This window comes from Balaenoptera ricei, chromosome 15 (assembly GCF_028023285.1).
Source record: "Balaenoptera ricei isolate mBalRic1 chromosome 15, mBalRic1.hap2, whole genome shotgun sequence".
Lineage (NCBI taxonomy): Eukaryota > Metazoa > Chordata > Mammalia > Artiodactyla > Balaenopteridae > Balaenoptera > Balaenoptera ricei.
Window position 1 is genome coordinate 61012612 of NC_082653.1, and position 13840 is coordinate 61026451.

General features: G+C 47.3%; 1 protein-coding gene across 6 annotated transcripts in view; it reads left to right on the forward strand.

Annotated features, from left to right (window-relative positions):
- The window catches only part of SNX29 (sorting nexin 29), a 557678-nt gene that overhangs the window by 448523 nt on the left and 95315 nt on the right, over nt 1-13840 (forward strand). For all 6 annotated transcript variants that reach the window (XR_009497586.1, XR_009497587.1, XM_059896907.1 and 3 more), the window contains one exon: nt 12819-12959. Coding sequence is in view for 4 of the 6 variants with exons in the window: in XM_059896907.1 (XP_059752890.1) it covers nt 12819-12959 (141 nt within the window). In the remaining 2 variants the exon portion in view is untranslated. The remainder of the gene's footprint in view (nt 1-12818; nt 12960-13840) is intronic.

Below are 13840 nucleotides of genomic sequence, written 5' to 3' on the forward strand. Positions count from 1 at the left end.
CTCTGGCCGAGGCTGGTGTTAGCAGTGATTGGGGCTGAGGGGGCCGCGGTGGGCGTCCGGCAGAGCAGAGGGTCCTCGGTGGGCCCTAGGGAGTTGGAAGGTCCATTAACGTAGCAGGCGTGACATAACGTGGAGACTGTCCCCATGGGTCCTCTGTGAGAATCCGTCTGTATCTGACCTTCACTGGAAGTGGTCCTGCCCATGACTTATCTAGTCAGAGACTTTATTTTAGAGGCAGGGGGTAGGCTCCAGGGTCAGGAACTCAGCGAGTCAGAGGGACCAGAGTCCCCACTTTTGTCGCCAGCTTAGTGGGTGGGAATGGGAAGACACAGGCCCCGGAGTCAGGCGGACCTGGGTGCCAGTGTTTACTCCCTTCTGACTAGCTCGTGTCGGACCAGTGGCTCAGCCTCCCTAAGATAAGATGGCAAATGAAAGTACAGTAGAACGGGCCAGCCGTGGTTCCTGGGCTGTAGTGTTTAAAAAAAAAAAAAAGTTTCCTCTCCTCTTAGAGACTTATGTCTGTGTTCTCCCTCCAAGCATCTAAAAGTAGTATAAGAGCCCTCACTTCTATGTAAATTGCCGTTGTTCACTACGGTGGAGATCGGTGCTCTCATTATCCCCCCTCCAGATCTGTTAGATCAAGATGACCGTCCTGTGCTCTGAGCAGCCCCTGCTTCGTGTACTGGACGCAGAGCCATCAAGGACACACAGGGACGCAGGAGGTGACAGGCATCCTGCTTTTGTGGGCCTGAGCTTGGCAGTGCTCTCACCGACATCTGAGCACAGCACCTGTGTCCAGTCGGACCTGTCCTTCCATCCCTCCACCCATTCCATTCTTTTTAAAAGTTTATTTCTGTCGGTGGATGTATACTGAGGGCCTCCTTGTCCTGGGGCGGTGGGTACAACAGTGGGTAAAATCAGCCAGGTCCCTGCCCTCATGGAGCGTCCCCTCTGGCTTAGAGAGCCAAACGACAAACAGATGAAGAGGTGAATGCCTAGTGTGCCGGTGCTGGTTGGTGCTGGGGGACAGCAGGGACAGCTGATGCCGAAGCCTCCGGGAGGGAGGGAGCAGGCATTCCAGGCAGAGGGGGCAGCTGGAGCAAAGGCCCTGAGGCTCCAGCCGCTTTGCTAATCCGTGACATCTGAAAGCCAGCTCTACCCACCTCCAGCATCTTTTCACATCCGTCTTGTTCTCCTGCCCGGCTGCCCCGGCCTCCTTTCACTTCTCCTTCTGCCAGATGTTGGCCTCTGAACGTGCCCCGCCCTTTGCCCCAGAGCTGTTTCCCTTCCATGACTGGTCCGTCCTGACTCGTTGCTTTTTGTCCCAGGTCCAAACCTCCCTACTTGGCTGACCTAACCCCATTCCCAGGCCTGGCATAGCTGCAGGAACCATGTCCCTTTCCTTACAGCTCTTTGTCCATGTGAAATATGTTCATGTGTGTGATTATTTGCGTAAGGGCAGCTGTCTTCCCTGGCCAACTGGAGGCTCCAGGAGGGCAGGATTATGCCTGGTTTTATTCTCCGTGATATCCCTGGGGCCCAGCCCTGAGCTTGGTACATTAAGAGGCACCAGTGGTTACTCTGAGGAGGGAATGCCCAGTTCTGATGAGGGGCCAGAGGGGGTGGGGGAAGAAGACAACTGCCCTGAGCAGGGTCTGGAAGAAAGAGTCGATGCCCTGATCCCAGCGTCCAGCTCTCATCACTTCCGAAGCCAAGTCAGGTGCCATCTGCTGCAGAGGGTCCTCCGGGCCATGCGAGAGATTGGGGTCATGTCCAGGGACAGTAGAGCTCAGGCTGGAACGTGGCGTGTACACCGTGATGCAGTCCCTGAAACGAAGCGTCTGCCCCTCAGCCAGCGTCAGTCATCACTGTAGTGTCGCCGTTCCAGGTGGAGCAGAGACTGGGCGGGGTCTATTCCACTTCTGAGCTGCTCATTCTCTATCCTTCTTTAAAAGGAATGTGGGGTGATGCTGGCGATTCTTAGTAAATAATGCATTTTCACCTTTATAAGTCTGCCTCATCTACATAACCCAGTGAACCAAAAAGTCGGTTTTTTCTGGCTAAGTTATTCATCTTATTCTCGGCATTTGGCTGCAATAATATCACTCCATCAGCGTGGTCATACGGTAATTCAGGCATTTTGTTCTAGCAACAGGGACACTTATAGTTAATAACACATGAAGCCATTTCACTAAGAGGAAAGTTTTGTTCGGATCCATTAACACAGGCCGCCAACCAAAACACAAATCATTTCCTTCCTTGGATATTAAGGAAGCAAAATGAATTGGGAACCTAAAGCCATTTTTAAAAGAATTTTTCTTATCCTCATGTCGTCTGACTCTTGGCATTTAACAATCCTCATAAAGGGCATCTGAGCTTAGAGTTTATAGCGCCTGCTTTTCTCTGGGGCAGAGACCACGCGGCATAGGCTTTGGGTGCAGCAGCAAAGCAAGGCCCAGCTTGGTTCTGCTCCTCACTCCCTGGGTTGTTTTGGGCACGTTGCTTAGTTACTCCAAGACTCCATTTTTTAGGCATATAAAATTTCAGGACTTTGGTGAAAATTGTAAGTAAAATGTCTGGCACGTGATTGGCACTACTAAATGGTACATCATCTTCTCTAAGTCTGAGGACGCTCACATAATTTAGCTTTCACTCTTGAATATCACAGTACACATAAAAAAAGCATTTGGTTCTAAGGTGGAGGAGTGTGGATAACAAGAAGTCACCTGAAGCTGGAAACGGAGAGGCGGGCATTTGATCTATGACGAAGGAGGTTTCCAAACAAGCAGTGTGTAAATGAACATGTATTTCAGGGTTCTTGCTGCGTTCACAGCAGCAGGTTTTTCTGCAGAGGTTAGTAGCGTCCATCAGGTATCTCCTATGAGGTCCCTGTCCTAAAATAGCATCTTGTCTGGGAACCTTGGTGCTTGTGTGACAGGGGCTGTATAAATGCCTGTGCACCGAGCTCGCCTTGAGTCAGAAGCCCCAGCGGCGCGTTATAGGTTTTGTTTGCATACTTGAAAACCCGCCCAAGAAAGTCATTTACTGAACTCCACTGTTTCTGTTGACAGTTTTTTGGAAGCAGAGGGGATGCTTAACTGCCCAGCCCACAGACCGTGCGTTATGTTTGTTTCCTCGCCTGCCTAGCATTTGACAATTAATTAGGCATGGTAATTACCTGCTTTAATTTCATGATTGCACATCCTATAATTACCCCTAATTCTGTAATGGGGAAGTTCATGTCCACAAAGGCAGATGATGATGAAGGTGATGGGGTTACCATATTAACAGCTGCCATTGCTTCCTGCCTGCCAGGCACAGCATCTCACAGCCACCCGACATGACTGGTCTTGGCCCCATTTTACAGATTGAGAAGCTGAGGCTTGAGGTGGAATATTTGAATCCAGGCCTCCCTCCTTGTATAGCCCACGCCCTTTCTCTGTGCTCTTCTGCCTTGCAGGACAGGCCTCAGACGTGCCTAACATCCAGTATGCTGCTGGCTAAAGAGCCTGTGCTCGGCAGACCCTTGAAGCAGATCTGGGACTTCAGCCCACTAAGAACAAGCTCTTAAATCTTCATTCTCCCTCTCTCCTTCTTCCTTCTCTGCCTGCTCCCTCCCTTCTTCATATATATATATAGAGAGAGAGAGAGAGCGCGCGCGCGAGAGAGAGAATCGAGGCTTGAAGAGGTGAATTAACTTACCCGGAATGGCTTGGCTAACAAGAGGTGGAGCTGGGATTCGGACTCAGGTCTCCCTGAGGCCAGAGTCCCATCCCTGGACCCCCCTCAGCACTGACATCTGACTGTGTGTCAGGTCTACGTGGATGCTCACAGACTAGCTTAGACGTCCTACCATCATAAATTAGGGTAAAACTCACTCTCCTGAGGATAGTGTAGGCATGGCTTTTTTTGACTTTCCCTTTTACATCCAGGTTTAATATAAATATCATCAGATGCATAATTTTTTTTTTATTGAAGTCTAGTTGATTTACAATGCTGTGCCCATCTCTGCTGTACAGCAGAGTGACACAGTTATACACATAGAGACATTCTTTTTTTATATTCTTTTCCATTGTGGTTTGTCACAGGATATTGAATATAGTTCCCTGTGCTGGACATTAGGACCTTGTTGTTTATCCATAGATGCATAAATCTTAAATTTATAGTTCAATTAACTTTTACTTCTGTGTGTATCCGTGTAACCACTGCCCAGAGATATAGGACATTTCCAGCACCCAGAATTGTGCCCTTCTGAGCTGTGAGCAGGAATCCTTACCCATCCCCAAGGTCGTGAAGATATCCTTCTAGGTTTTTATCCTGGTAGCTTTCTGATTTTACCTTTCACATTTAGATCTATGATCCCAAAAGAAATGAGTGCAAAAGCCAAGTGCATCAATGCCCGGAGCTGCCTTACCCATAACAGCCCCAACTGGAAACAGCCCAAATGCCCATCCCAGCACAGCGGGTGTGTAGGCTGTGGGGTATCTGTACTGTGGACAGGCGGTGAGCACGAACACGTGAGTGCTGTCCACGCCACACAGAAACATCCCATAAACACAGTATGGAGTGAAAGGAGCCAGACACCAAGGAGCACACGCTGTGGGAGTCCATTTAGATGAAGTTCAAAAGCAGGTGAAAGAAGCTGGGGAGAGCGCTCCGCAGAGCGGATGGGTGGTGCTGACAGGTGAGGGGCACAGGGGCTGATGGGAATGCCCCACCCTGGCAGACGGTCTTCATCTTCTCAGTGAGAGTGTTTCCCAGAGGCACTGTCTACACAAGAGTTCGTTCTGGATTCAGCTCCCCCAGGCTGAGGTTTTGCCTCCCCCCTCACTTAACCTCTCCCCCCACCCCACGATTATTACAGGCGTCCCTGGGCTCATTCTTCCCAGTGGGAAAGAAACCTCAAGATTCGGAGTTCCTCTTAAAATAGAGAAAAGAGAATTTGCCCCGATTCCTGATTACAGATAGTACCCTCCTATTTTATTTTTCTTTTGCTGAGTCGAGGAGATTGGACTTGAAGTGTCTTTTTATTGCTTATTTTAAAAGGGAGCTTGGTTTTGCTAGAAGAGGTCAACTCTTTTTATTCCTCCAAGGAATTAGTATCCTTACGGCTCAAGCAGCAGGAATTGGGGCCTATCAAACTTAATTTAGAGGGGGTGAGCCCTTTAAAAAAACAAAACAAAGCAAGAACAAAAACCTGATAATTTTGGACATAAGCCCTTTGAATTCTTCAGTGAAATAAGTGCACAGTTGGTTAAGTATAATTCAAGGACAACTTAATTTGCACAGAAAGTTTCCCGATTTCAGATGCTTAAAAGCATGGCTGTTGAGGGTGGATAGTTCAGGTAATTCTGGGCGATTTTAATGGCATTAGGTTCCTGGAGGGAGAGGTGTGAATGAGAAAGCACAATTGAAGCATCTGGTACCAAGGAGACTCTTGTGAGGACACGTGATCTGCCCAGGCGAGGGGCGTTTGGGCCTCAGACCTATTGAGCAGGGACCTTCCTTGCCAGTTGCCAGCGTTGATGGCTTGGGGTCCCTGGGGTCCTCAGGAGCCTGGGTTCTGCAGCGATGTGCTGTAATAGAAAGGGCCGGGCCTTAGCCATCAGGCAGACCTAGGTTCAGTCCTCCATTTCCCCACCTCCCCTGCACAAGTGATACACCCCCTCTGAGCCCACGTCTTCATCTGGAGAAGGGGCAAGTTCACACCGTGCCTTGCAGACTCATGTGAGGATAAGAGGTGAGGCATGCAGAGTGCCCAGCACATAGTAGGTGCTTCATAAATGGCAAGTGTTAGCGCTGAAGGTATTTATCTATCTTATTGGAATTCTGAAAAACACTGTTTTACTCTCTTGGGTCTGTCAGTGTACTTGGCTCTTGCTGGATTTCTCATCGAGCTTCATAACTTTGACTGCTAACCGGAGAGGTCAGGATTTGATCGACATCCAGACAACAGCAGAAGCTGAGAACGGGGGTGCTTGACTGGAAGTGCGTTGCTGGTCTCCACGGGCTCCGTGACTAGCTCCCCTCCCCTCGCTATCAAATGGCCTCCAGCTGGAACAGAGGCTGGTGCCAGAAATGCCCACTGGCCACTTTTCACCTCTGAGAGAGACTCAGTCTAATGATGCTAGCAGAGGCAGGACAGTCACTAAACTTGATGGAAGCACCTGGAACCCTCTCTGCCCCTGGTTCCCCCTTGGGCATCAGTTCTCCCCACCCAGTGTTCCCAGGAAGCTGCTCTTCCGCTTGGCAGGGAGACCCAGACAGCTGAGCTTTCAAGAAAGAGGCTCCGGGGATGGTACTGCTGTTGCCTTTCCCCTTGAGTATGAATCCTCCTAAATCAAGCCCGAGGTCAGACCTCCTGCCTGATACCGTGAACACCTTGGTCTCCGCAATGAAATGGGAGTGGAATGTGGGTGGAAGAGGCCCAGTGAAGTCCATGGGGTTTATGAATCACCTGAGGACTCAGAGGACCAGAACTGGGGGCCTGTGAAGGGACCTAAGGCCATCTAGTTCAACCCCTGCATTTTATGCAGGAGGAAGTGAGGCCCGGGAGAAGCAGGTGTCCTTCCAGGAGCACACACGGTGGCTAGAGGGGCCATGCCATCCAGTCTCAGGGCCAGAGCTGCTTTCATGTACTCCTGAGATATAATGTGTTTGGGGATTTATGTTTGTGGAGCTTTTTAGGGGCGGGGCATGATAATTTGTATTTTTATTTGAAGTTTTTAATGACCCACAGCATAGTTTGTTCTAAGCTCTTGGTCTAAGGCTCAGCAGTAATCTGCATACTTGTCCTTTATTAAGCAGAGCTCCTATGGTGGAGATCGTAAAGCTTAGACAGGTGTGGCTTCAGTAGCACTGCTTCCTCCACTTTGCAGAATTTCATGCTTTTGATGATGGTGGTGGCAACAGTAACAGTAATAATAATAATAGCAACAGCAGTTAACCCTTATGGCATTTTTATGAATGCTTTCAGGCATGGTTTTTTTTTGGATTATACCCATTTCTCAGATGAGTAAACTGAGACTCAGAAAGAAGCAATTTGCCTAACATCACATAACTGGTAGGTGGTGGAGATGCTGAGTTTCTGGGATCTCCCTACAGTTCATGAGCCAGCCAAGACCATCTCGATGTCCCAGTAGAGCCCAGTTCCCATCAGTCAAACCATTGGAGGGGATGAATGTTAAAGCTGATCACCAAGATCAGAGACTTACAAAATCCAAATCTTTGTCAATTCCCAGTGTCAACCTAACCAATAGGTTACATTTTAAATTATTTATCAAACACTTACATGGCATCTTCTGTGTACCAGGCCCTGTTATAAGCCCATTATATGTGTGAATTCATTTAATCCTCCCAAGACCCAGCGAGGGAGGTAATATCCTCATTTCCCAGAGGAGGAAGTGGAGGCACAGAGAAGTGAAGTGACTTCCTCAGGGCACACAGTTAGTGCACCAGGGTTTGAATCCGGGGTTTGAATCCGGGAGTTTGGCTGCAGAGTCTGTGCTCTTAGCCGCCTCCATGCATTGTGTCTCCTTACTGATCACACTATTACGATGTCAGATCCCCTCCTGTCCACCACCAGGATCTTGCTCCCCTCCCTGCCCTGGTCATCATGCCTGTGACCTTCCCTCTCTCCGGAGTGTTTATTCAAATCGTCAGTCCAGGTGGCTTTCCCCAAGCCATTGGCCCTCTGGAGCCAGACATCAAGGAGGATATGGGATGAGGAGAGAGCATTTGTCACAGCAGTCCTATGACTTGTGAAAGGAAGGGTTGAACTAATGGTTTCTGAGGTCCTTTCTAATCCTGGCATTCAGAAATTCTGAGTTCTTGAATGCCTGCTGTCCCCCAGAGCAGGGGGTACAATTCGGAGAGAGTTGGAAGGCAAGGGATGATGCTATTTCTAGGACAGGATATTTGCTCTGATCTGAACATTTTTAAGGATGTTTTAAAGAATGCAAGCAAATTGGCAGCATCCTGGTTGTAAAGAAATTTTTAAGGATTTAAGAAATTAAAGGATTTTTTTTTAATTATAAGAATTGAAGAAATTAAAGAATTTTAAGAAAATGCAGGCAAGTTGGCATGATCCTGGTTTGCCAGAGCAAGGGGTGGGGCCTGAAGTAAGATGATTGTAATGACGCAAGAGCCTTCCAAGCCCACTGTACCTACCCCCGAACCCAGTCTCTGGCACGAGCGTTCTTCACGGACAGTCATTGAAGGAGTTTGAATAGGGAGGTGAAAATGAATTGAATGGGGAAACAAGGGAGGCCAGAAGAGCAGCTGGAAACCTGCTATAGTGGTCCAGGCAGGGGCGGGGCTAGCTCTGGAGGTGGGCTTGGCAGGCCCTGCTGTTCAGTACTTGGCGGTGGGGGTGAAGAGCAGCACTGGTCAGTGCTGATGCCCAGATTTCTGACTCAGACAACTCGGTGGTCCATTCTCTGAGAGAGCGAGGTGCAGGTCCTGAGTGCAGATGTAGACACGAAGAGCTTTATCAAGCCTGAGTCTGGAGTTTACATCAGAGGTCCAGACTAGAGATAAAAATTTGAGAGTCATTGACCTAAGAGTGAAATGTGCAGACATGGGAGTGGACCACTTGTGTAGGGGAGAGGAGGGCCTTGGGAAAACCTCCACTTTTAAGGCATGGGCAGAAGAGGTGCCCACATGGAAAGCCAGGAACGGGCCGTCGGAGAAGCAGGAAGGACTCAGCGCTTTCACAGAGTGAAGCATCTGGCTCTTGAATGTGTTATGAAAAATGTAGAATCATAATTTATAACCCACATTAGAGTTGCCAATTTTTATCGTTATGTGAGAGGTTTTTAAGATGTGTATCGACATTCACTGATGGCAGATTATAAGAGCTATTTATCACTGGAGATTTTACTCTCTGGGCTGTTCTTAACTCATGTAATTTTTTAAATGCATTGATCTCTCTCCCACTGTTTTCCCTTGTGATGTAGTTGCTGGGTGTCCCTAGAAGGTGCGAGGGCCTGGAAAAAGCTGATGAAACAGCCCTCATATGTTGTACCCCCAGAGTGTTCTCTTGATTAAAGTAAAGACATTTTATGCCCCAGTTATGCTTATCCCATCTGGATGTGACTTTCCATCCAGTTGGGCTGATCTCAACTCTGGCCTCTCCCTCTTTCCCCAAATCAATTTGCTGGTCTTTGTGATGCCTTGCATAGCTGTACGGCCTATATACCTGAAGATTCTCCATACTGCCTTGCAAGCAGGCACTGTTAATCAGCTCCATTTTATAGACGTGGAAACACATAGAGAGGAGGAGTAGTCTGTGCTTTACCTCAGGGGTTCCCCAAGTTGCCCATTGTTTAGTCCACTTGGGCTGCTGTAACAACTATAGACCACAGTTCTGGAGGCTGGGAAGTCCAAGATCCAGGCACCAGCAGATGTAGAGTCTGGTGAAAACCTGCTTCCTAGTTCATAGACAGCTGTCTTCTCACTGTCCTCACATGGCAGAAGAGGCAAGGGATCGCTTTTATAAGGGCGCTAATCCTATTCATGAGGGCTCCACGCTCATGACCTAATCACCTCCTGATGCCCCACCACACTGGGGGTTAGGATTTCAACATGTACATGGGGGACGGGGCACAAACATTCAGACTGTAACACCCACTCATCAGAATCACCGGGAAAGCTTTGGAACACGATTCCTGGTTCCCAGATGGTTAATGTGGCCCACCCAAGGGCTGGTAATATTTGGAAAGCACTGCCCCTCTCCACACTAGATTTGGATATGTTGGTAGAAAAATAACAAGAATGAGGACTTTCTGAGTATCTAAGTCAGGGATCAGAAAAGTTACTTTGTAAAGGGCCAGAAAGTAAATATTTTCAGCTTTGCAGGCCATATGGTCTTCGTTGCAGCTGCTCAACTCTGCCATTGTGTTGCGAAAGCAGCTGTAAACAATAGCTAAACAAGTAGATATGGCTGGATTTGAACCACGGGCCATAGTTTACCTCCTCTGATCTAGATAGTTTTGTGCATGATGATCAGATAAGCAATGGAATTTGCTACTCTCCAGGGCATATTTGAACTTGTGTAAGAATATGCTACAAGCAGATACAGTCCATTCAAGATGTATCAGAGCAGAATTGTATCCAGCCACTCGTACAAAGACCTCTAAGACATTAGCTTGAACAAATTAGAGGTGAATATTTCTCTTGTTTAAAAAAAGAAAGTTTTGAATCAGTAGTCTAGTATTTGGTGTGGTGACTCCATAATGTCATCAGAGACCCATGGTCCTTCTAGCGTTCTACTTCCATTCTCAGGATCACCTCATGATCAAAAAATGACTGCTGCAGCTCCCGTCTTCACATCTGTGTTTGAGAAAGAAAGAAAAGGACAGAGAGAAGAGTAAAAAGACACTTGTCAGCTGAGTCAGCTCTCTCCTGAGAGCTTTCTTACATCTCATTAGCCACTCTTATCTGCAAGGGACACAGGAAAATGCAATGAAATTTTTTTTTGCTTTCTGAACACATTGCTATCCCCAGAAATATTGGAGGGAAATGGATACTGAGTGGGCAGCTAGCACTTGCTGTGACGTGGGAGGACCCAAAGAATGCCCCAAATGAGCTGCATTAAAGTCCCGTGAGCTCTGCTGTGTTTATTTGCTAACTGATCCATCATGTCTCAGTCTCTGGAGATTGAATGCCTGAAGTCCCTCTTCTCCACAATTAGCCAGGCCTTTCCAGATGCTTCTGGGGTCTAATGTATCCTTCACTGTTATAAAGCAAATCCTTGCATAACTGTGTTAGCAGTCCTATTAGTCATCATACTACTGCTTGAACCCCTAGTGCCAAGAAACCTTTTGAGACATACCTTTTCCTCTCTGGGCAGCCTTGGCTGCTATAAAGTTCTTTCCTAATGAAATCTGTCTTTCTCTAGTTTCTGTCTGCTGGAAGTTTGTCTCCTGGAATCATCCAGGACACATCATCTTGGTCTTTCCTCTTCCTCATTATAGCCTTCCCAGGAATTCAGAGATCTCTACCTTCTCCATCTTGACACTCAGGGTATCGCTCTCCAATGTCTTCCATCTTCCTTCTGATAATTTGTTTGCAAATCAGCGCCTAGGGCCTGTGCTTCTAAACTTTAAAGTGTGTATGAACCACTGGGGGTTCTGGTTAAAATGCAGATTCTGAATCAGTGCACCTGGGGTGGAGCCTGAGATGTTGCATTTCTACCATCTTACCACGTGATGCCGATGCTTCTGGTCCGCAGACCACACTTTGAGTAGCAAGTGATCTGGGCCTTTCTGAACCTATTTCAGTTCATCTTTTAACAGGTGGCAACCAAAACCTAACTAAGTTGGTGTGGTCGATTTAGAATAGAGCAAGACTTGTCAACCTCTTTATTCTAGAAGTTAAACTATACCTTTTAATGAGGTCTAAATAGTACATAGGCTCTTTTGGTGGCCCTTTCACATTATTCACTTAGCTTGAATTTACTAAAATCCATAAGTCTTTGTCCCACAGGCCATTGCTGTGCCGTATTTCCCTCACCTAATACTTACAGTGTTGGCTTTTTGGATTATATTGTAAAATCTGACACTGATCTTTTAAAATTTCATCATGTTACATTAAACTCATTCCTTAGGCCAGTTGAGATCACTTGATGTCTGTCATTCAGTGTATTTACTGTCTCTTTGTTAGAAGCTTGGGGGCTTCTAACAAACTTGATAGGCCTCTGTTTCTCCATCTAATTCCACTGGAAACTTCCATCCATTGATTGGAATTCTTTAGTTTAAATTATCCTTCCTTCATCGTGTTCACAAGAATATTGTGAGAGACATTGATGGTTGCCTTACCAAAGTTCAAATACATGATGTCTGCATTTGGGGATACAGGGTGGTTTTTATGTAGAGGCAGAATTTATCATTCATATTAGAGATGCCTACTTTTATGGTTAAAGAAATTTTAAGATGTGTATTGACATTTGCTGATTGCAGATTACAATAGCTATTTATCATCAGAGACTTCACTCTCTGGGTTATTCTTAACTCACGTAATTTTTTTAAAATGCATTGATCTCTCTCTCAGTTCTCTGTTTTGCCTTGAGACGTAGCTGCTGTGTGTGCCTGGAAGGTGTGAGGGCGTGTAAAAAAAAAGGAGGTGAAATAGCCCTTACATTTTATACCCCTAGAATGTTCTCTTGAGAGTCACATCTTGATTATAATAAAGAAGTTTCATGCCCCAAGTGTGTTCATCCATCTTGATGTGACCTTCCATCCAGTTGGGCTGATCTCAGCTCTGGCCCCCTCCCTCCCTCCCTCCCTCCCTCCCTCCCTTCCTTCCTTCCCTCCCGAGATTGATCCCGCCCCCTCCGCGTGCTGGTCTGTGTGATCCCAGGCACAGCTGCATGGCTTCTATGTCTGACTGTTCTCTGCACCACCTTGGGAGGAGGTGCTGTTAGCTCCATTTTACAGAAGAGGAAACACATGGCCAGCGAGGATGAATGGCCTCTCCCCCGCAATCTGTCACCATTACAATATGCATGTGACAAAAGTGTGAAAAATGTGTCTCTAAGATTCCCTGGGCTGCCGATTTCTGCTGATACTAGAAAACTGATGTTCATGAATATGCAGCCTGCCTGATGGAGTCATTCTCTCGTGTACCCATTGGTACACTCAGTACACTGAGTCCCTCCTCCGTGCCGGCGCTGGGCCTCCAGTGACACGGGAGGTGGGGTGTGGCCCTGCTCTCGCAGAGCTGGTTTTCCTGGGGGGAGCCTTGCCAGAATCCCACCCGTTTGTAATGAGAGCTTTAAGAGACATTTACGTTTTCTTTCTCTTTCCTTTTCTCGAAAGGTCTACATCCGGATAAAAGACAATGAGTGGAACGTCTATCGGCGGTACACGGAGTTCAGGAGTTTGCACCACAAGTTACAGAACAAATACCCTCAAGTGAGGGCCTACAACTTCCCACCCAAAAAGGCCATTGGAAACAAGGTAGGTACCGTCACTGTCCGGGGCCAGGCAACTCTCCAACTGGTGCCTCTGTCTTCTCCTTCCGTTGGTGATTTAAACATATGTGCTCCTTTATTTAACTCAAAAAGTTGGCTAATATGAGAAAAAATAGGAATGAAGAAAACAGTCACCCATCATTCCGCCCGCCTAAAGACAGTCGCGTTATGTTTTGTCTGTGTCCATCCTCTCATTTCTCTAAGGCAGGGGCTGACAAACCTGTTCTGTTAAAAGGCCAGAGAGTAAATATTTTGGCTTTGCTCACCATACCATTTCAGCCAAAAATACCCAGCTCTGCCATCATGGCAGCAGCTGCAGGCAGTATGGATGCACGTGGGTGCGTCTGTGTGCCAATAAAACTTTATTTTTAAGAAGAGGTGTCAGCTGGATCTGGCCTGTGGGGCATAGTTTGCCAGCTCCTATTCTGGACCAAAAAAAAAAAATGTTTTCTAGTTTTTATCCATGGTTGTCATGATATTTATTTGGACTTAAGAATATGGAGTTATTTCCCAGGCAAGGCTTTCTCAGAGGAGCTCCTTTTATTATTACTGCCTCATGAAGTTTAGTCATTGATAATGACCTAATTTGTTTCTGTGTATTCTCCAAGTACCCTGGAGAAAGGAGGCGCTTGCCCCCGCGCATGCTTGCTGGTCGATTAGCATTCATTCATTCATCCAGCCAGCATTTATTGAGCACCAGTTAAGTGTCACAGTGCAAGGGGCACCGAAGATGACAGCCGAGCCGGGCGTCGGGCCCCATTGTGTTGTCTGCCTCAGCCGGCCAGCATCGTTCTGCCCTCCATCACGTTTGCAGCCGTTCTCCATCATGGCTGCGCTCTGGATCACTTGGGAAGCTTTAAAAACTCT